General features: G+C 43.1%; 1 protein-coding gene across 4 annotated transcripts in view; it reads left to right on the forward strand.

The window, feature by feature from the left end:
* Positions 1–22,469, forward strand: part of FBXW7 (F-box and WD repeat domain containing 7) — a 184,250-nt gene that overhangs the window by 26,204 nt on the left and 135,577 nt on the right. Inside the window, exon 1 of one of the 4 annotated variants that reach the window (XM_075860351.1) lies at positions 11,160–11,746. The exons of 2 other annotated variants lie outside the window; for them this stretch is intronic. In XM_075860351.1, the coding sequence (XP_075716466.1) occupies positions 11,606–11,746 (141 nt within the window). In that variant the 5' untranslated portion in view covers positions 11,160–11,605. Of the gene's footprint in view, positions 1–11,159; positions 11,747–22,469 lie in introns of those variants that run through there. One more of the 4 variants, XM_075860352.1, reaches the window with a different exon arrangement.

A 22,469-nucleotide genomic window follows, 5' to 3' on the forward strand; every position in this document is an offset into this window, starting at 1 on the left:
TCCTAGTCCATATGGGATCTATCTCTCATACATCTCTCTCTCATACATCTCTCTCTCATACATCTCTCTCTCTCTCATACATCTCTCTCTCTCTCATACATCTCTCTCTCTCTCATACATCTCTCTCTCTCTCATACATCTCTCTCTCTCTCATACATCTCTCTCTCTCTCATACATCTCTCTCTCTCTCATACATCTCTCTCTCTCTCATACATCTCTCTCTCTCTCATACATCTCTCTCTCTCTCTCATACATCTCTCTCTCTCTCTCATACATCTCTCTCTCTCTCTCATACATCTCTCTCTCTCTCATACATCTCTCTCTCTCTCATACATCTCTCTCTCTCTCATACATCTCTCTCTCTCTCATACATCTCTCTCTCTCTCATACATCTCTCTCTCTCTCTCTCTCATACATCTCTCTCTCTCTCTCTCTCATACATCTCTCTCTCTCTCTCTCTCTCTCTCATACATCTCTCTCTCTCTCTCTCTCTCATACATCTCTCTCTCTCTCTCTCTCTCATACATCTCTCTCTCTCTCTCTCATACATCTCTCTCTCTCTCTCTCATACATCTCTCTCTCTCTCTCTCTCTCATACATCTCTCTCTCTCTCTCTCTCATACATCTCTCTCTCTCTCTCTCTCTCTCATACATCTCTCTCTCTCTCTCATACATCTCTCTCTCTCTCTCATACATCTCTCTCTCTCTCATACATCTCTCTCTCTCTCATACCTCTCTCTCTCTCTCTCTCTCTCTCTCTCTCTCTCTCTCTCTCATACCTCTCTCTCTCTCTCTCTCTCTCTCTCATACCTCTCTCTCTCTCTCTCATACCTCTCTCTCTCTCTCATACCTCTCTCTCTCTCTCTCATACCTCTCTCTCTCTCTCATACACATCTCTCTCTCTCTCATACACACCTCTCTCTCTCTCATACACATCTCTCTCTCTCTCATACATCTCTCTCTCTCTCTCTCTCATACCTCTCTCTCTCTCTCTCATACCTCTCTCTCTCTCTCATACCTCTCTCTCTCTCTCTCTCATACATCTCTCTCTCTCTCTCTCTCTCTCATACATCTCTCTCTCTCTCTCTCTCTCTCATACATCTCTCATATCCTACTATTTTTTTATTAATGAAAGAATCTGCCTCTTATATAGTTTGGCAGACGCCACTCTGTCTGCTTACTCTATTGAGCTTGCTTGGGTTTCCCTTGTTGTCACGGGAAATAGTCTCTCAGCTAGGATACTGGTTGATGATCATCATAATCATTAAAAAAACAGATTGCAAATCCGTATAATGGAGCATGCGGCGCTTCACTGAATTTTCCTGTATGTGGACAGTGCGGGAGGTGAGAACATGGCATTTTGTGACATTACTTTAGATGGGTAGGAAGTTCTTCTGCTACAAGAGAAGGAAATAGGATAAAATGAGTTTACATAAATAGTGGATTTTCTTCTACAATAGTATTTGGAGATGCAATAGGGGAATTTGTCTGTTTTACCCACCTGGTATTGTCAGGGCAGAATACACAACGTTGCAGAGCGGGCCCATGACCAGAACAAGTCTTCGGTCAGCTGCCAGGTGGACAAGCCCACTGCTCTTTTGCTTCTGCTACAGACAATAAGTACTGTTTACAGGAGTTATGGAAATGGTATTACTGTGTTCTTGCTAGGGATGCACGATGCATCGAAACTTCGATACTGTGCATCCCCAAACGGTTCAATACCGTTATTTTATGTATTTCGATACTTAGCTGCGCAGCCGCACAGCTCAGTATTGTAACACATGAATGTATGGGAGCGGGAGTACGGCTGTGTGATAGTCATTGCCCTGCTCCTGACAAGTGCACGCGGTCAGGACGATGCGATGCGGCCAGCGCTGCACTAATGAGCGGCGGCACTGAAGACAGAACATGGCGGGCACACTACAAAACACCCCCGTGTTCTGTCCTCAGTGCCTGAACCGCCGCTTATCAGTGCAGCGCTGGCCGCATCACCCCTTATTCACACGACAGGGTTTCCCGGCCGTGTGACGGCCGTTCAAAAATCGGCCGTCACATGGCTGCAGTAGGAACAATAGACCCCTAATGGGGCTATTCACACGACCGATTTTTTGATGACCTGGGAAACCTGGCCTTCAGAAAATGGGACATGCCCTATTTTCGGCCGTTTACCCGGCCGGCCGGCTCCCATAGAAGTCTATGGGGCCAGGTAATACACGGCCATCACCGGAATGTGTCCCGAGTGACGGCCGTGTCTTCTGCAGAGTGCATGTGAGGAGGAGGAGGGTCTTTTTTTTGCTCCCTGTAGGAGTCTGAATCCCCAATCCCCGGCCGGGAATTGGGGATTACGTTACCATAGAAGCGAGTGACTACACTGTCCATATATGGACACCGTGACGTCACTTACTTCTGAAGCGGAATCCCCGACCCTGTGGCCGGGGATTCCGCTACAGAAGAAGTGAGTGACCAAACTGTCCATATATGGACATTGAAGTCCGTGACTTCTCCTGGAAGGGGGGGGGGCAGGGGTGCAACCTACAGGGGGCTGTGTGGCATTACCTACAGGGAGCTGTGTGGCATTACATGCAGGGGGCTGTGTGGCATTACCTGCAGGGGGCTGTGTGGCATTACCTGCCAGGGGGCTGGGTGGCATTACCTGCCAGGGGGCTGGGTGGCATTACCTGCCAGGGGGCTGGGTGGCATTACCTGCCAGGGGGCTGGGTGGCATTACCTGCCAGGGGGCTGGGTGGCATTACCTGCCAGGGGGCTGGGTGGCATTACCTGCCAGGGGGCTGGGTGGCATTACCCGCTGGGTGGCATTACCTGCAGGGTACTGGGTGGCATTACCTAGAGAGGCCTGTAGGCTTAATAGGAGCACAAAGATGGTGGAACTGGGGGCCTTCATTAGGCCCCCAGGCAGCCATAACAACCATCGCCTCCCGCGCGATTGCGTTGCGGGGGGCGCAATGAGCTGTTAGAGTGGGTCGCCCGCCTGTTTGTAACGATTTAAATGCTGCGGTCGGTTCTCTGAAGTGTCGGCTGTAACAAACAGCTGACACCCGCATCGTATGGACCGGGTTCACTCCGTGAGCCCGCTCCATACTTCCCCTACCCGACTTTGGCGTATGTATACGTCAAATGTCGGGAAGAGGTTAAAGGGGTTGCCTTAACTTTTAATCTTCTCTCCTAACCACAGGATAGGTGATGGCAAGCTGATAGGTGGTGGCCCGACGACTGGAACTCCAACCGTTCACGACAACAGGGATACGTACCACTGAATGAATGGAGCGTCAGGATGTGCTTGCGCCCTGCTTCTCCAATTATTCTCTATGGCACTGCCGGAGATAGCTGAGCGTTGTACTCGGCTTTCTCCGGCAGTCCCATAGACGGTGAATGGTGCGACATTGCGCATGTGTGACCTGCCACTCAGTTCGGAGGAACTAAACCCTGGTTCTCGTGATCGGTGGGGGTCCCAGTGGTCGGACCCCCACCGGTCAGCATGTTATCACCGATCCTGTGATTGGGAGATTACTTTTAATCTTGATACAACCCCCCTGTTCAGGTTTCACATAGGCCTTTGTTGTAAGGCTGGTTGAACTGATTTGTAAGTAATTTGTTGCCAATGTTATGTAAGTAATAAATAAAAAGCCTACTGATAACAATAGCTCTTTACTAATGTTCATTGTTAAATATACCCCACCACACATGTATACAGTCATAGAGATCAATGTAGATCTATATTCTTTATAAAACAAATAATGTATTTCTGCAGGGGAAATGCAATTTTCACCACCCAACAAGCGTTCCTAGTGACTTGAACATGTTGCCTGCTTTGTGTCTTGGTCTCACTGGCATTCATGAGCTGAACTTGAAGGCACAGGTGGCGAATGTTGTGCATGGATGAGCAGTGGAGCACGACTTCCCATGATTGATGTCTCGCATTTTCCCTCACACCATACGCCCCTCTGATCTGTCCTCTAGTGTTAAATTGCTGAAGCCAGGGAAAGCCGCTTTACTATTCTCAAAGCAGCAGACGCTTGTCTTGTACTATTCCCCAAACGGTGTAGTGGATTTATTTTCTAAACTTTAGCCCCATTGATACTTTGTCATTTCTTCCATTGGCTTAAAAGTAAGCAGAAAACGTATCTGGGCGATAAAGTGACGAATAGTAAATAATGAAAGGCATGGTGGGGACGGGTGGACGATATTAATTCCCACCTTCCAGGACCACCTCCGCTGCAGTAGTTACAAATGTTCACCACATTCCCTGATGTATATGTTCATGATCTTGACCTTCTAGCTCTTGCGCTGATGTTCACCTTTGAGCGAGGACAGTCTTTAGTGTAACCCTGCTTTATATTAGATGTATTGGTGTGGAATGTCCTCCATGTACTACCAATTTGCACCATTTAATGTATATTTGCAATTTACAGATCTTTTTCTACACATGCAGCTTTTGAGGAACCCTCAGTTTATCTCATTTCAAGATCGCACAACCTGTAGTCCATTCTGGCTGCTAAAGGAAGAAAATACCTTCATGTGATCATAGAGCTTATTTCCCTAGAGGAGAGCTGCGCTCCATCTCGGAGCATTAAATATTCGATCTCCTTCTATTCAGCACTTTTACACCACAAATCTAGAAATCAGAATGGCATCAATACAAACCGATCTTTCTTTAGCTTTGATTTCACGTTTTATATCGTGTTGGTTTTTGCGCCTCCTTTATTGAGGTACTATTATGTAAAAAAAAAATATATATATATTTTTTCAATCTTAGATGTTAATTTTTATGTTTTACAGATCTGTACATGTCGGCCATCCCCAATGTGGGGATTTTAGTGGCGTTGAGTTCATCATATGATATGAGGAAAACAATATCTTAATTCCTGACCTATTAGACCAGGTTTATACGTAGCGTACATACTGCATCAGATTTCTTTGGGGAAAATCTGCAGCATAATACAGTGTGTGAAAGAGATTTGAACTAATCTCGTATACGCTGCGTAAATGCTCAATTGTATTTCAGTAATCGCTGCTTTATTTTTTTGTTGCGGGTTTTCCCCATTGAATTCATTGGGGAGATAAAACCTGCAACAAATAGCAGATTTTGCAATTTTAAGGGGGAAAACCTGCTATTTCTCCAATAAAAACGCAACATAGAAAAAAAATCTTATACTTACCCAAAACTGTGCTTCTTCGTCCAGACCGGCCATTTGAGATGATGTTTCATCCCACATGACCGCTGCAGAGCCGAAATAAAGCAATGTCCTAATAACGACGTGTTTGAACAAGTCTAGATCTGAACAAACACTCCTAAATCCAAATGAACACCTATAAAGACAAGAGTGCTAGACCCAAGAAATAAAATAAAAAAGTATAAAGTTTATTGATATACATTAAAAACATACATCTTGTGAAAAGAGAACGGTACAGACCATATAAAACAGAACTGGGTATCATAGACAAAATATCTGGTCACATAAGTAAGGCTACATTTAGATGAGTGTGTCCGATTTGTGCGCGTAAAAAAAAAAAAAAAGCCGGCGGTTTCCTCCATTTCATGTCCGTGTTGCGTATTGGCATCAGTGGGCTTTGTGTGTTGCATGCGTTTTTCACATCCGTGCAAGCACTTTTTTTCTTAATTTCCCTGCATTTCTTTAGTAACTGATGTCGTCCGTGAGCTGTCCGTGGTTTTCACACACCCATAGATTTTAATGGGTGACTAGGTGCGCAAAAGCACACCAATATAGGACATGCAGTGAGTTTCACACAACGGACACTCGCTGCGTGAAAACTCACGCATGTCTGAATAGCCCCATTGAAATAATGGGTCCGTGTGCTGTGAGTTATTTCAACGCACAGCACACGGATGAGGAATGCGCTCGTCTGAATGAGCCCTAAGGAAGACTAGCAATCCACCAGACCTATAATTCAAGTTATAATAGTAGGGGCAGGATGGTCAAGCTGCTAGTGCAAATAAGAAAGAGTAAAAAATGAAACATTATGAATCAATACATATAACATGCAAGCCTATCAAAGAACTGCAATAGTTAGTAAGGCAAGTGCCGGAGACCAGTAGCCATCCATACCCAGAAACACCCGACGTACGTTTCGCTTAGAAAAGCTTAGTCTGGGGTGGTGGTCACATGGGATAAAAACGTCCTCCCCGGAGGCCAGGCTGCAGGACGTCAGAGGGGTGCGTCCAGTTTTCCGTAGCGGACAGTCCAGACGGAAAACTGCACCACAATTTGGTGTGGCTTTTCGTCCGGAATTCCCTGCGCCGATTAGGGCGGATACGCTGTGTGTTGTAACGCATACAACATACCCTAAAAGTTCTGGCCCCCTCTGATTTCTTGGATTTATCATATTTGTTTTCTTCTTCTGGCTTTTCGTTGCCCAGATCTCCGGTGTCTGTATCATTAGCCCTATGTATATCCATCCTCTTAATCAATATTACAATAAAGTAGCTGACACATAGAATCCAGGTTATAAATAATTCATTACAGACTTTCTCTTCATATTTCCTTCCTGCTACAGACCTTTCTCCAGAGCAGTCTACTCTCGCAGCTGGCACATTTGAATGCAGATAGTCTTATTTTCGCTACTACTATAAAGGTTTCAGAAAGAATAACCTTTTTTGGGGACTTCTGTTTTAACAATGGTTATGATCTTGTATATCATTTGTAATTACAGTTTTGTTTTTTTGCTTTAGTTTTGAAAATGTAATCTTACTGAGCATAGAATACGCACCTATTTTAGTAGACGGTCGTTCGAGAGGATTGTTTTTCTAGCGAGAGCTTTGGGCATCAATATATTATTTTGTTTGTTACTGGAATTCCTGGGACTTGTTCAGCTTTATCTTATGGTCCCTCGCTAGGTCTTATGGCCAATTTTAGACTAAGTTCATTTTAGTAGAACCATGCAGGATGCTGGATGTTGCAGCCGTAATATGGATTCTAAAATGTGGCCATGCTAAGACCATCTGAATCGAGTCATGCACAGGAGGCTGCACGGCGGCCCATGGAGTCGCAGAAACACTGTGCCGCCATATGGTGCTCCATGCGGCATTGTATAACAGGGTTATTGTTTCTAGGGGATTGACGTAGTACGCCTTCTGTTTGAGCATGTCACACTTATTTTTTCTTTTAAACTCTATAGGTGCCGAATTAGGCTTTATAGAGCCATAATATGGTTAATTGGCACAGTTCTACTGAACCAAACTTAGATCACGACAGTACTTAAACATCCAATTTAGGTATTTTACCATAGACCTTATAGTATCATCTGGCTGCAGAGTTTTTGACCCCAAAAACTTGCAAAAACAAAAGTCATTGAGAAACGCCACTGAAAATGCGGTCAATCCAGCTGAAGAGGTGAAAATTCCCAGATTACAAAGCCTAGGTAAAATTCTATAGTGAAATATTGTTGCCACCTAAATGGAAAACATTCTAATTTGTGAGGAGGCTTGGCACACATGGTGCAGATTAGTCAACCAGTTGGTAATATTTAACATAGATTGGCCAACATTTTGAATTTTTTTTTCTGTACACTTTTCAGTGGATGTTGTAACGCTTCATTCTTACTGAAGATCAATAGTGGCACAGTTCTTTAAGGGATAGTGTCGTCAGAAAATGACTCCAGCTCCAAATGAGTCCAACAGTGTTTGTCTTGTACTTGTGTGTCCTCCCTTCGCTAAACTATGGACCCCTCTATATTTAGCAATAAATATGGAATTGACTTGCTGGCTAGCCAAGTGGGTTTGTCAGTCAGCTATTCTCAGGAGAGGAGCTACCACTGAGCCTCTGACGCTGAACAGCGTGACACTGTTTCCTAAAGTCAGTCTTCAGCTAGCGTCATCGCGTGTGACAATGCTGGCTGAAGACTGACTCGCACGATGAGGGGTCCATAGCTTAGTAAAGGGGGTGGGACACACACATACAAGACCAACACCGCTGGGCTCCGAGGCACAGGAACTATTAGGTGAGACTGCTAAACTACTGTTTTATTTTTTTTATTTGTCATTATCTATATTAAAAAATAATGCTAGAATCTTGCAGTTTTCAGTCTAGCCACTGAGCCTCAGATTAGACTGACACTTCCTGTTCTGTAGAGATCACTTTTTAGCAGTTATGTCATTATTATCACAGGCAGGGTTACAATAAAAGGTAACACCTACATATATAGATTACACAGGGTCCACCATTCACAAAAGGCGATGGACACTGCTCACCACCTCCCCGTCCCTACACAATGACCTCTGCACAGGTCACAGAGCATGCCTAAAAAACTCTATCATAGAAGTCGATGGGTCCCCACCCCCCCCCCCGTTCACAGGATCCTATGGTCCATGTGGGCTTCTATAAAGCATATCTCTAAATGCTGTTAACAGCAGCTCAGGCAAAATGGCTGCCCCCATAGTCACATATAGAAAATAGAACAAAAATTTACAATCACAAAATAAACAGTTTAAAGTGGCTCTGTCACCACATTATAAGTGGCCTATATTGTTCATGATGTGATCGTCGCTGTAATGTAGATTACAGCAGTGTGTTTTATTTAGAAAATTGATCATTTTTGACGGAGTTATGACCTATATTAGCTTTATGCTAATGAGTTTCTCAATGGACAACTGGGCGTGTTTTACTATATGACCAAGTGGGCGTTGTACAGAGGAGTGTATGACGCTGACCAATCACTCGCTATGTGCAGTCACATAAACACTCTATAACGCTACTCATGTGTCATGACAATGAATATACATTTCATCCAGCCAGGACGTGATGTGTATTCATTTTCCTGACCACTTCTGTAGCATCTCTGTGATTTACAGCACAGCACAGCGAGATATCGCTGTGAATGACGGTTTACAGTGTTATCTCGCGAGACTACGCCTGCTATGCTGTAAATCACAGGGACGCTACAGAAGTGGTCAGGATTCTGAATAGACATCACGTCCTGGCTGGAGGTAATGTATATTCATTGTCATGACACATAGTGTGCTTATGTGACTGCACATAGCGATATAGCTATATCGCTATCTGCAGTGTAAATGAATGGAGAAATGTGTATGACACTGATTGGTCAGCGTCATACACTCCTCTGTACAACGCCCACTTGGTCATATAGTAAAACACGCCCAGTTGTCCATTGAGAAACTCATTAGAATAAAACTAATATAGGTCATAACTCCGTCAAAAATGATCAATTTTCTAAATAAAACACACTGCTGTAATCTACATTACAGCGCCGATCACATCATGTACAATATAGGCCACTTATAATGTGGTGACAGAGCCTCTTTAAGAAAGAAAAGAACATGTTTCACTGTCTGGTTCTAATTAGTAAAATAAAATCTGTGATACATTCCCTTTAATACTCTGTCAATGCAGCCTAATAGATTTTCGTGTTTTTTGTCATTTGTATATTTCTTATTACAGTTGCTTTGTACTAGGATTTGAAATAGATATAATTCTGCCACTACTGGTTTTTCTGTCCATGTTATGTAAAATATACATCTGGGCTGTTGCCTGCTGATTCAGTATTTGTAACATAGCTGCGTAGGGTTTTTATGCCATTCCAGTTTATTGGGGTCACAGTAAAGCCTAAAGGATAAGAATATGCTAAACGAGTTGTGCGCATTGTAATTGTGTAGTGTAAAGTTCAGTAATTCCTCTATCGGGCCTCCATTGGCATTCCCCGATCAAAAGTGCAGTCTGTGGTATATGAAAATGGAAAAAAGTTGTGTTGCCCAAAGTAGCCAATAAGATATTTGATCTCTGTTTCTTTAAAACCGGGACTGTCAGAATATGGCCGGTTGCTGTAGGAAATACTGTCAAAATTGGTGGAAAGGAAAGTGGAATAGTTGTAGATTTCCATATTTTTGATGAATGGATCTTTGTAAAAGTTCTATAAAGACACCTGTACACTTGTGCTTTCTGTTTCATTGGATATTTGTGAATCGGGGAAAGCTGTGCCAGATAGAAGGATAGACTTTGTGGATAAATAAAGCAGGTGCTACATAGTTTTGTGTATGAATTGTGAAAAAACCAACACACATGGATCTCTTCTGCTGCTCTTAGATATACATGTGTGGAAGTGGTCACGTTTGACATAGAACCCTTGCCCTTAGTACACCATGTTTACATTGGTTCTCATGACTTCTGCCGCCAGCTCGGTGCAAGATAGAAAACATCAGCCACATCTCTGCTTCATAATGCAAAGCATTTCCAATCAGAATGAAGCCAGCTGCTGCTCCCAAGAAGTTGGTAAACCAGCTTCTCCTATCCAAGTTATTTCACCTGGTATTACTTTAAATTTTCCACACAATCGGCACTTTTCTTGAGCAGCCCCTGTACAAGCAGCTCAGGGAAGCGAGGGAGAGAAAAAGCCAAGTCCTTGGCAAAAGCCGCTGAATTGCATCTGCAGATGAATGACGATTTAAAATTCTGTGCAGCAGACAGTACCTCCAGCAGGCGAGTAAAAGGTTACTGCATTATTTTGCTTGTTCGCAACCAGAGTGCCAATTGCCAGGGTGCCTCAGTCCTTCGTTACCTCTGCTTGCCCAGCTTGTAGCTCCACTGAAGGCAGATATGAGCTCACATTTTAATATCAAAAGGGCACAGCAAGGTGATGAAAGAGGAGAGGTTTTCTTGTATTGTGCTTGGATCAAATCATAACGACTATTTATCTTTTATTGTTCCATCCTAATCTTTGGCGTGTCACCGCGGGTCTCTTCGCTTGCATTGCGCAAATTCCATTTTATTTTGAATGTCAATAATAAAGGGAGTTTTGCTGTGTGACTGTAGCGTCTTAGAGATGGAAAATACCTGTCAGATGCACATGGCCGCTTTAAAGGTAAGGCATGACTGTGCAAGGGTTGAGTGCGTGCTTGCGTATTGGTGTGAATGTATAGAAGGGACTGAAGCTGAATTGTACTTGCCAAATGATTGCTGCAGATTGATGTGCAGCTGAGTGGAGAGTCCAGGATCGTGCCCGCTCTGTGTGATTGGCAAGTCCCTTCTGAGCACTGGAGTCAGGAAAGGTCAATTGCTGTGATTGGCAAGCAGATGAGCACATCTAGTAAGCCATTCCCTGTTTTCTGGCTACAGCAGGCAGTGTAAGCAGCAATTCAGGTATTGAGCGTTACTCGAGCAGGGTACTTGGGGACATCAGAGAGGAGTGGCTGATTCCCGTTGGCTGTGGTGTAGGGAACACCATCACTAAAGGGGAAACGGGTTGGATAGGTTGCAGAGCTGTGACATCTGAATAGGGCAGTATCAGAGAGAAAGCCGTTTAGGATACCTGCAATGTTTATGTACAGGGATTGTGAATAACTACAGAAAGCCTTACCTTATTTAAGCCATGATGCTTGGGTAACCCTGACACTGAAGTGAGGACCTTCACCGTGCACATTTAGAAAAGCGCTACAGTGACCGGCGTAGTTGCTCCTTTTATTTTATTTTTTTCCTTTTTACATTTTTCCATCTATTGATCAGTGTTAATTTCAGCCAGGGAGCTCCGTAATGAGGCAGCCAGTAAGCTGTGAGTGCATGTGGGACAATAGCAGTGGTAATTTCCTAAGGAAAGAACTCGTCTCCTGAACAAGTCAATGTGTGGCTGTGGCTGCAGCATCATTTCTTCTTTAATGAAGAGGCTGGGCCGCTCGACCTGCTGCTCCGATTTGCTTTCTTGCAGCTATCCATCAGACCCTTTGCAGAGGCTCTCCTTCGAATGCCTTAGCCAGCCAAAGGTAACCATCCAGATTTCTTTAATAATAAAGGTCCAAGTTGGTCTAACTGTATGCGATATTGTGTGAGGAAGGCTGGCGTGCAGGGACAGTTGCCTTGACCTTGTAAAAAGTATCCAATATCATATGCCCATCACCAGGTTTGTAGCTTAATTCTGCAGTCATTGATTTTGTAATAGGATCCTTGATTTACTGGCAGCCCAATGATGCCGTAGCATGCCTGGAAAGAGTGCGCTCTCTAATGGATGTTTACATTGCTGCAACTTGAGGGAAGTCTTAGGGAATAAGTGCTCTGTGGGGTAAGGCGGACCTCTGTGGGGTAAGGGGGACCTCTGTGGGGTAAGGGGGACCTCTGTGGGGTAAGGAGGACCTCTGTGGGGTAAGGAGGACCACTGTGGGGTAAGGAGGACCACTGTGGGGTAAGGAGGACCCCTGTGGGGTAAGGAGGACCCCTGTGGGGTAAGGGGGACCCCTGTGGGATAAGGGGGACCTCTGTGGGATAAGGGGGACCTCTGTGGGATAAGGGGGACCTCTGTGGGATAAGGGGGATCTCTGTGGGATAAGGGGGATCTCTGTGGGGTAAGGAGGACCTCTGTGGGGTAAGGAGGACCTCTGTGGGGTAAGGAGGACCTCTAAGCTCATTTCAACATTTTTAGTTTGTATGTAAGAATAGAATTTTGTGACTTTTTGTATCTTTATGTACTAAACCTATTAACCTGAACGGCAGATCTTTTTCAGGCATGTCACTCGGGAAGTTCTTCCCGGAAGCTTGACTTTAGCTGCTCATATAGTATAATGTGTACTGCGCTGCAGGATATGTTGCTGCTATTTATATAGTAAGTAATAAGTTCTTGGTATACTGCTGGAGGTTCGCACTCCCCATATATATTGAACACTTCTTGGTTTGCTTCAGTCAGGATGTTTTTTTTTTAGGATTGCGGCTGTGTGCAAGTAAGTGGTTGTTGGTACCTGATGATACTTGGCGGCATTTGTGACAGTTTTGGACAGTGTCCTGGACCATTTCATAAATGTCTAGAAACGTAAACGGGAGAGCAGCCTGCACTACTAGTGTAGCCGCCGTACAAATAAGCCACTCGGCAGACTCGGATGGTGCATACGTTGCCACGTTGTAAATGCCCACCTTTGGTGCTGTCTGTACTTTATTGAAAAAAATTTGCAGTATGGTAACACGGTGCATGTTCCATACTCACTATAGGACACATTTGCGCCATTTTTCTGATAAGACAGAATGAAGAGAACTATTGTATAGTTCTTCCTGTGCTTCTGCGAGAACAATTTAACATCTTAACGACCAGGCCTGTTTGGGCCCTAATGACAAACCATTTATTTTTTTCATCCTCACATTCCAAGAGCCATACGTTTTTTTTTTTCTTTCTCGGGGATGCTACATGAGGGCTTATTTTTTTGCAGGTGGAGTTGTATTTTTATTTGTGCAGTAAAATTAACATGTTACCTTTATTCTACAAGTAAATACGTTTGCATCGATACCAAATATGTACAGCCTTTTTTTAAGTTTTAGTACTTTTGCACAATTCACCCCTTCCGGCCGCAGCCATTTTTCGGATTTTTCCTCCCCACCTTCCAAAAGCCATAACTCTTTTTTTATTTTTCCATCAATATTGCCGTATGAGGGCTTGTTTATTGCGGGACGAGTTGTAGATTTTCACAGCACCATTTTTTGTACCATATAATGTAGTGGGAAACGAGAAAAAAAATATATGTGGGGTGGAATAGGAAAAAAAACAGCAATTCCTCAACCTTTTGGGTGGTTTTGTTTTTACGGCGTTCACCGTACGGTAAAAACGGCATGTTAACTTTATTCTGCGGGTCAATACGATTACAGTGATACTAAATTTATATAGTTTTCTTTGTTTTACTACTTTTACAAGGAAAAAAATTACAATTCAAAATAAAATTTGAGTTTTGTCGCCACATTCTGAGAGCCATAAAGTTTTTATTTTTCTGCCGATTTAGCCGTGTGAGGGCTTATTTTTTGCGGGGTGAGCTGCAGTTTATATTAATACCATTTTGGGGTACGTGAGACTTTTTGATTACTTTTTATCTCATTTTTTGTGGGAGAAGAAGGGACAAAAAAACAGCAATTCCGATGTTTTTTAATTTTTTATTTTTTACGGCGTTCACCGTGCGGACTAAATAATTATATATTGTAATAGTTCAGACTTTTACAGATGTGTCGATACCAGTTATGTTAGCGTTTAAATTTTTTTACATTGTGCTTGAGGAAAAATGGGAAAAGGTTTTTTTTTTTTTTTGAGCTTTTAATTATTATAATTTTTTTTTTATTTGTTAAAAAAAACTTGATTTTACGTTTTTTTACTTGTCCCCCGAGGGGACTTTAACCAGCGATCACTAGATCACTTGCACGATATACTGCAATACTAATGTATTGCAGTATATCGCGTTTCTGACAGTCCTATGAAGCCCTGCTGGAGGCAGAGCTTCAAAGGAGTACAAAGATGGCGGACTTGGGGGACTTCGTCAGGCCCCCAGGCAGCCGTGCCAACCAACGGCTCCCCCCGATCTCGCCGCGGGGGGGAGCGTTGGGACATTACAGGGGGTCGCCCCACTGTTTTTAGTAACTTAAATGGCGCGATCTCTATTGAAAGCGGCATTTAACGCGTTAAACAAGCGGGATCGCGCTCGAACGGGATCCCGCATGTTACCCGGAAGTGTCGGCTGTAACACACAGCCGACACACTCGCTCTATGGAGCGGTCCCAGCCCGTGAGCCCGCTCCATATTCCCCCACCCGGCGTGCGCCGTATATATACGGTGGATGTCGGGAAGGGGTTAAACAGGTTATATTGAAAAAAAAAAAAAGATTTTTGTGTCGCCACATTCCGAGATTCATAACTTTTTTATTATTTTTCTTTTTTTATTATTTTGTCCCACTTGTAGAGTACTTAGAAATGAATTAGGGCTCTGGCATGGTCTAATAGGCAGTTCCTGATGGTAGCCCTGCCATCAGTAAGCCATGGGTGACAGAGGGAGCTCCCTTTGTTGAACACTTTGGATGCCATTCCGGTAGGAGCCAGGCTGTTTGTAATTGCTGTGCTCCTGATCACGTGGGTACAGTGGCAGCACCCACGAGATCCGAGTGATTGATATCTGTCACGATACAGGAACCTGTGACTGACATACTCTGCTTGTCGTTAAGGGGTTAAGCATGTTATTAATAGAGTGCGCTTTCGCCTCCATATGTTCATGAACAATTTCCTGCACCTCGGAATGTGGATACTCCTAATATAGTTGTACTTGTATAACTATTTCTGTTTGCTTATATAGCATCAACCGCAGTTCTGTATATTGTCATCACTCCCTTTCCCCAATATGGCTCCCAATCTAAATGCCACACACCAGTCAATATCCTAGGAAGCTAATCCGTATGTTTTACTGTGGGAGGAACAGACAAACTCCGTGCTAATGTTGCCTTTGGTCGGATTTGAACCCAGGACTCCAGTGCTAACAACTAAGCCACTGTGTGTTTCATTTCTGGATCCCATCACAGAAAAGTTGGATCTGCTCTAGTTTATGGCCAAAAATACACAGGCGCAGCACAGACCAAAAATACAGACGTGCAAATATAGTGTCCTAAAGAATTGATGATGATGATAAAAAATAATATTTAACCCCTTAAGGACACAGCCATTTTTTAAAATTTTTATTTTTACGGCCTTCACCGTGCGCATTAAATAACACTATATTGTAATAGTTCAGACTTTTACAGCAATACCAATTTTGTTTACTTGTTTTCTTTTTTACATTACTTTAGAGGAAAAATGGGAAAAGGGGGGTTTTTTGAACTTTTTTTTTTTTTCTCACTACTAAAAACTTGATATCACTTTTTTTTTTTTTTACACATTTTATTAGTCCCCCTAGGGGACTTGAACCACCGATTTGTTAGATCGCTGGTACAATATACTGCAATACTAATGCATTGCAGTATATCGTCATTTTTACAGTCATCTGTTAAAGAGGCTCTGTCACCAGATTTTGCAATCCCTATCTGCTATTGCAGCAGATCGGCGCTGCAATGTAGATTACAGTAACGTTTTTATTTTTAAAAAACGAGCATTTTTGGCCAAGTTATGACCATTTTCGTATTTATGCAAATGAGGCTTGCAAAAGTACAACTGGGCGTGTTGAAAAGTAAAAGGCCAAGTGGGCGTGTATTATGTGCGTACATCGGGGCGTGTTTACTACTTTTACTAGCTGGGTGTTCTGATGAGAAGTATCATCCACTTCTCTTCACAACGCCCAGCTTCTGGCAGTGCAGACACAGCCGTGTTCTCGAGAGATCACGCTGTGACGTCACTCACAGGTCCTGCATCGTGTCAGACGAGCGAGGACACATCGGCACCAGAGGCTACAGATGATTCTGCAGCAGCATCAGCGTTTGCAGGTAAGTCGATGTAGCTACTTACCTGCAAATGCTGATGCTGCTGCAGAATCAACTGTAGCCTCTGGTGCCGACACGATGCAGGACCTGTGAGTGACGTCACAGATCTGCACTGCCAGAAGCTGGGCGTTCTGAAGAGAAGTGGATGATACTTCTCATCAGAAAGCCCAGCTAGGAAAAGTAGTAAACACGCCCCGATGTACGCACATAATACACGCCCACTTGGCCTTTTACTTTTCAACACGCCCAGTTGTACTTTTGCAAGCCTCATTTGCATAAATACGAAAATGGTCATAACTTGGCCAAAAATGCTCGTTTTTTAAAAATAAAAACGTTACTGTAATCTACATTGCAGCGCCGATCTGCTGCAATGGCAGATAGGGGCTGCAAAATCTGGTGACAGAGCCTCTTTAAGCCCTGCCACAGGCAGGGCTTAACAGAGGCAGAGTGAAGGCAGCCCTGGGGGCCGTCATTAGGCCCCTGGGTTGCCATAACAGCCATTGTCACCCCTCAATCTCGTTGCAGGGGGGGGGGGTGATGAGCTGTTGGAGGTGGCCGCCCCCTCTTTTCAAGGCCTCAGATGCTGCGGTCGTGATTGACTGCAGCATTTGAGGGGTTAAATAGCCAGGAACAGCGCGATCACTGCTCCTGGAATTTAGTCCTGAGTGTCGGCTGTAAAACACAGCCGACACCCGCAGCATATGGAGCTGTGCTCCAAACATCACCCCCCGCACCAGGACGTACTAGTGCGTCCTGGTGCGCTAAGGGGTTAATGAATAAAAATAAATGTGTGTATTTGCCTAAATATATATTCACCTTTACACAACTGCTTCTTTTGTGTTTGCAGCGGTTTGTTACTATTTGTCATGATATTGTATATATCTCCCTCCAGAAAAGCTATTGCGTTTGCTTGTTTACAGGCCTGTGTTCTCTCATACACACCAGACCTGTGAACTCGGGTTATTATACCATCCGCCGGTCTCCTTAGAAATCTCAGCAATCACAGCTCTTGTTCAGCTTGCTATGTGCACTAGAACGTCTAATTGTGTGCCAATCCACAGAAAGTGCATCTGCGGCGTGCTATAATTAGGGATCGGCGAGCTCCCAGCAGTATTGCTTTGAATATTTTTTTTTTTTTTTTTTTTTTTGCTGCTGCCTCGGTTGATATGCAGGAAACATATAGACACAAAAAACACACATATTAAAGATTTGCTACAAAAAACAAAACCAAAGAACCTTGGCTTAGCTAAGAAAAGGTAGTAGCGCTATCAGAGTTTGTGTGCATGCTTCTGAAGTGATCACATGTCCCCATGTCCAATCATTTTCATTTGGATGATTATCAGACATATTGGCAGTCAGGAGATTACCACAGATGGCTTCCATTGGCCTGCGAGTCCAGGCCCAACAATGTAGTCCTATGGTGCCATAAATGATTCACCTTCTTTAGTTGCCTGGTGCCGGCTTCAAGAGGTAGAGGCGACCATTCGTTTACCAATGTCAAAAAGCTAAAGGACCTAAAAATCGGCAGAGCTGTCCCTACTTATTGATTTTATTACTTGGCTTGCACCTAACCGCATAAAGTAAGGAGGATACCCTGGGCTTGTAGTATGGTGTTCCTCTATGGTACCCGCACCTATCTGCAGAATGGGGATTCGCTGACCCCGTCCTGCCTGGCCACTGACGGCCCTTTGCATTAGAAAGTTGCGGAAACTGTCTAGCAAGAATGCTTTACTGTTTCCGTAACTCCCAAAAAAGTAAATGGAGAAAGCAGCGCAGATATGCAGCCATCTCCACCTTCATTCTCCACCTGGATGCAACAGCCAGAGTCCGCCTTACCTGGGCCGTTAATGTCTGGGATGGAAATACCCCTCTAAGTTAGTCGGTCTGTGAACTGTTTCATTTAGTTTTCATTGGTTGTCACAGTGAGTGGACCCCATATGGGAACATTTCTATGGAAAGCTATTTAGTGTAGGAATGGTCTGTGATTGTTGTAAGTACTGACTGCAATTTTATTCCCCAGTTTAATATAAATAAAGCTCCGAGTATACGTAATTTATATAAAGACCTATAGAAAGATATATTTATTCACAAGCCTTTCAACTCATTATTTATTTTCGTATCAACCTTCTAATTCTCTGCGCCCTACAGCGTAAAATATAACGAATTCCAGCAACCCACAAACCCTGCTGGAGGGACCAACTGTATACAGATTCTATTGCATGATTCATACGCACACATTTAGATTTATTCACTTATTGGGCTTCGCCGGCTTCTTTTAACCCGTTAATGACCACCTATACGTGTTTTCACGGCAACCATTACGGGTACTTATGCCAAAGCGCCACCTTTTCAGGGCAGCGCTTTGGCATAATATAGCGCCCCCGGGAGACGCTTAAACTCTGTGTACTCCGCTACCGAGGTAAGCTGAGGCCTTGGAGCACAGACCGAGGACCGTTTTGTCTGGTCCCCGGTCACGTGATAGCCGCTATTCTCTGAATAAAGGCGATCACCGTAAAAACAGATGAGCGAAATAGTAAAAATAACGGCCAGCACCCCCTATTAGACCCCTGATCCCACCCCCCTGTCCCTGATAATCAAAATGGGGCACGCATGCGCCGTTTGCATATTGCCAATGCTGCCTGTGGCAGCATATGGCAAATCGTAACAGCCAGGGACCAATCTGAGTGGTCCCTGCTGACATTGATCACTGTTCTAGGTATATCACAGTGACTATGTCAGTCTGTTTAGAAAATACAGCCAGCACATGGACTGTGTCTTCCTCTCCCTTCACTGTAGTTGATCTGTGAGAGGAGAGAGAGACACTATAACCAAATCCAAATAAAGTGAAAAAAAAAACAACTTTTCAAGTGTGTGCCCCCTCATCCCCTGTGTGATTAATACGTTTTCTGGCAGCGTCAGGTTATTTCTTACCTGATGTTAGCCAGTTTTACGTAAAAAAAAATTTGCGCTGGTTATAGGAATCTATTTATCTACCTAGTGATAGGCAGGGTATTCTTCTTTTTTTTTTTTTTCTTTTTTTTCTCCTTAGTTTGAAAAAAGTAAAAAATTTATAAAAAAAAACAACAAAACCTTTAAAAAAAAAAGTTAGTAGCCTAACGGATACATTTCTAGCTAAATAATGGCTCAGAGAAGGTTTACTGCTGAGCAAGCGTACACCTTGCTATGCTCTGGCAGTTCAGGTAGTGATACCGCCTTCGGAGGTAGAACTTTTTTCAGACCGTGACTAATCAAGTTCTACTTCTACCCTTTGGACCGTCATACACTCCTCTGTACAACGCACACTTGGTCTAAAGTAAAAACACGCCCACTTGGGCATTAAGAAACTCATTAGCATAAATCTAAAATCGCTAATAAAGTGGTGAAAACAGATCGTTTTTTTTTTTAAATAAAAAGCACTGCTGTCACCTACATCATAGCGCCCATCTCCTTATGTAGGAGATAGGGCACTTATAATGTGGTGACAGAGCCTCTTTAAATGTTTTTTTAGGCCTAACTCTAAATATGGGGTTGGTCAAAAAAACAACATCTGCTCCTACTGGGCATCAAGAGCTGTCCACGCTACCCCTGTATTTGCATATATTATGTCCTGAAACCAATATGAATCCATAATGCGCTTCATGCATTTTACAGATCACTCCCATGTCCCATCTGGCTAAATTGTGTGGGACCTAATGGTGCCGTTCCTGCACCAAGGCTACCATGAGTACACAGATAATTTTTATAGCAGTGTCCCCCTTTTTAAATCCCTCCATGCTGCAACTACAGGGGCCTGCAGAACAGTCCGTAAAAACAAGGTGGGATTCCCAAAGCAATTGGTGTCCAGACGTGTGGAAAGGGGCGTCATTCGCACTGGCAAGCGAGGAGTTACTTGCAGTAAAGTGGAATGACGAGAAGGACGTCCACTCTGCATCCAGACACCACGGTGGCAGTTAGAGAGAGGGGGGCCACCGTGGAAAAGCGTAAGCCTGTCTGTGTGACGGACTACAATAAATTCATGGGGGATGTAGATCTGTCGAACCAGGTGCTAAGACCAGGGCATGGTACAAAAAAGTAGCAATCTACCTAATTCAGATTGCTACCTACAATTGATTTGTACTGTATAAAAAAAAACAAGGAACGCTCACTGTCCTCCAGGTCCAGGAGGAGGTTATTGAGCGTCTTCTATTTGACTCCAATGCCCCTGCACAATCCTACGAGTCTGAGGATGTGCGAAGACTTGCAGAGCGCCACTTTCTTCACCCGTCCCTTCCACCGAGACGCAAAGATATCCCCAACAAAGGTGCCGGGTTTGCAGTAAGCATGGAAGGAGCAGGGATAGTCTCTTCTACTTCCCGATGTGCCCATCTGAACCAGGACTCTGCAACTACCCCGGTTTTGAAACGTACCACACAGTTTACAATTTTTTATTTTATTTAGGGAATGCCAAAATGGGGGAGGGGGTGTCTTTTTAGGAAGTAAATTTAAATTTTATATTTTCATTTTAGTTTGTGGGCTTTCCAAGTGAGGAGGAATTCTTTTTGGAGAGGCAGTAGAGTTTATTTTTTCAGAAAATATTTTACCCCTTTCATATTTTTGATCATTTTGTTTCTTTTTGACTGTTTTTATGACACTGTCCTGCCGAACAAAGCTGTTATTTTTATTAATATTTCTGTATGGTGGTATGGGCATGATATATATATTTTTTTATTTGGAGGATCACTAATAATCGAGCTGTTCCTAATCAATACACTATGGGCTTTACTACATTCGGATTTTCGCAGGACCTCTTGCACCCGACAATTCTTCTGGAAATACTGACATCATTTTGGGGATTAGTGATCCTTTACTGTTCCTATAGATGGTTTTGGACACTGTCCCTTTATATATTCTGTAGGTGATTGGTTGTTTTGTGCACATAGCGGTTCCTACCTTGCCGGGCAGGGGCCTGTTATGGTGTACCGCGTCACTTGGCACATTCGTCCCTCATAAGGATTGATGGAGCTAAAGAGACGTTGTACAACCAGTCACTGAAAAAAAAAAAACCTTGTCATGGCAGCCCTGCAGGTGTTCTTCTATCTAGTGAACAGACTCGAGTTTGCAACATAGTTGGATACATTTTCCTCCATTTGTTTGAAGATATTGCCCGTCACTCCAGTACAGTTTATTTTTTCCTCTCTGACTGATTTTATATTAGGACAGAATTCTGTCCACAATGACATCATAATGGCACCAACTGCTTCTTCAGCAAGACATAGTCATAAGTACAGGCAAATACGTCTATAGCGACATGTATCCGTTATGAATACACGGCTTCACTTCTATTCTGTATGCCGTACAAATTTATTAATGTGGCGTATTTCTAACAAAATAACCTTTTACCACGTCTCCTCTATTTCATGTGGAAACGTAATAAGAATTCGAAGAAAACATTATATACCCATAGTGTCTGAAATAATACCCATTATTCCCTCCTTTAAAATTTTATTTGGTCCGCATGCCCACTACACCACTAGATGAATACCTTTAGGGGTCTAGTTTTTAAAATGGGGCAATTTCTGGGCGTTTTTTTGTTTTGTTCAGGCAGCTCAATGCCTCTAAATGCATGATATGGGGCCGAGAATTTATTCAATTGTGCCCTGAAAGCCAAAGGGTGCTCCCTCTATTTTTGGCCCAGCCACACGTCTAGTAAGCAGATCGAGACCACAATGTGGGTATTTTTGAACACAGGAGAAACAGGGTGATAGATTTTGGGGTTTGTTTCTTCATTCTCATGTTCGCTTTACAAAAAAAATCTGTCTCTACAATGACACATTTGTGGAAAAAGTGGAATTATTTTTTTTCACCTGCTTTGCATGAATTCTTATAAAAAAAAACTGTGGGGTCATAATACTCACTACACCCCTAGATAAATACCTTAGGAGGTGTCGTTTTCAAAATGGGGTTATTGTGGGGGTTTCCATCATTCTGACACATATGAGGCCCTGAAAACCTGGCTTGGTGCAGGAAAACATAATGTAATTTGAAATTTATAAAATTATTATTCAATTTAAGTCTTCTAAATTGCTCAAAATTTATTTTCTTTTTTCAAAAGTGCTGCCAAAATAGAGTAAAGAGATGGAAATATATATTTAATGAACAAAAAATTTACAGTATGTGTGACTTATTGCAGTTCCAAATAGGGAAAAATGAAAATTTTTACAAAATGTCATAATTTTTTGTATTTTTTTAAAATTAATTTCCGCAAATCGTATCAGTCTACTTTTACCAATAAAATAAAGTACAACAT

Source organism: Rhinoderma darwinii, chromosome 1 (assembly GCF_050947455.1).
Source record: "Rhinoderma darwinii isolate aRhiDar2 chromosome 1, aRhiDar2.hap1, whole genome shotgun sequence".
NCBI classification, from domain to species: domain Eukaryota; kingdom Metazoa; phylum Chordata; class Amphibia; order Anura; family Rhinodermatidae; genus Rhinoderma; species Rhinoderma darwinii.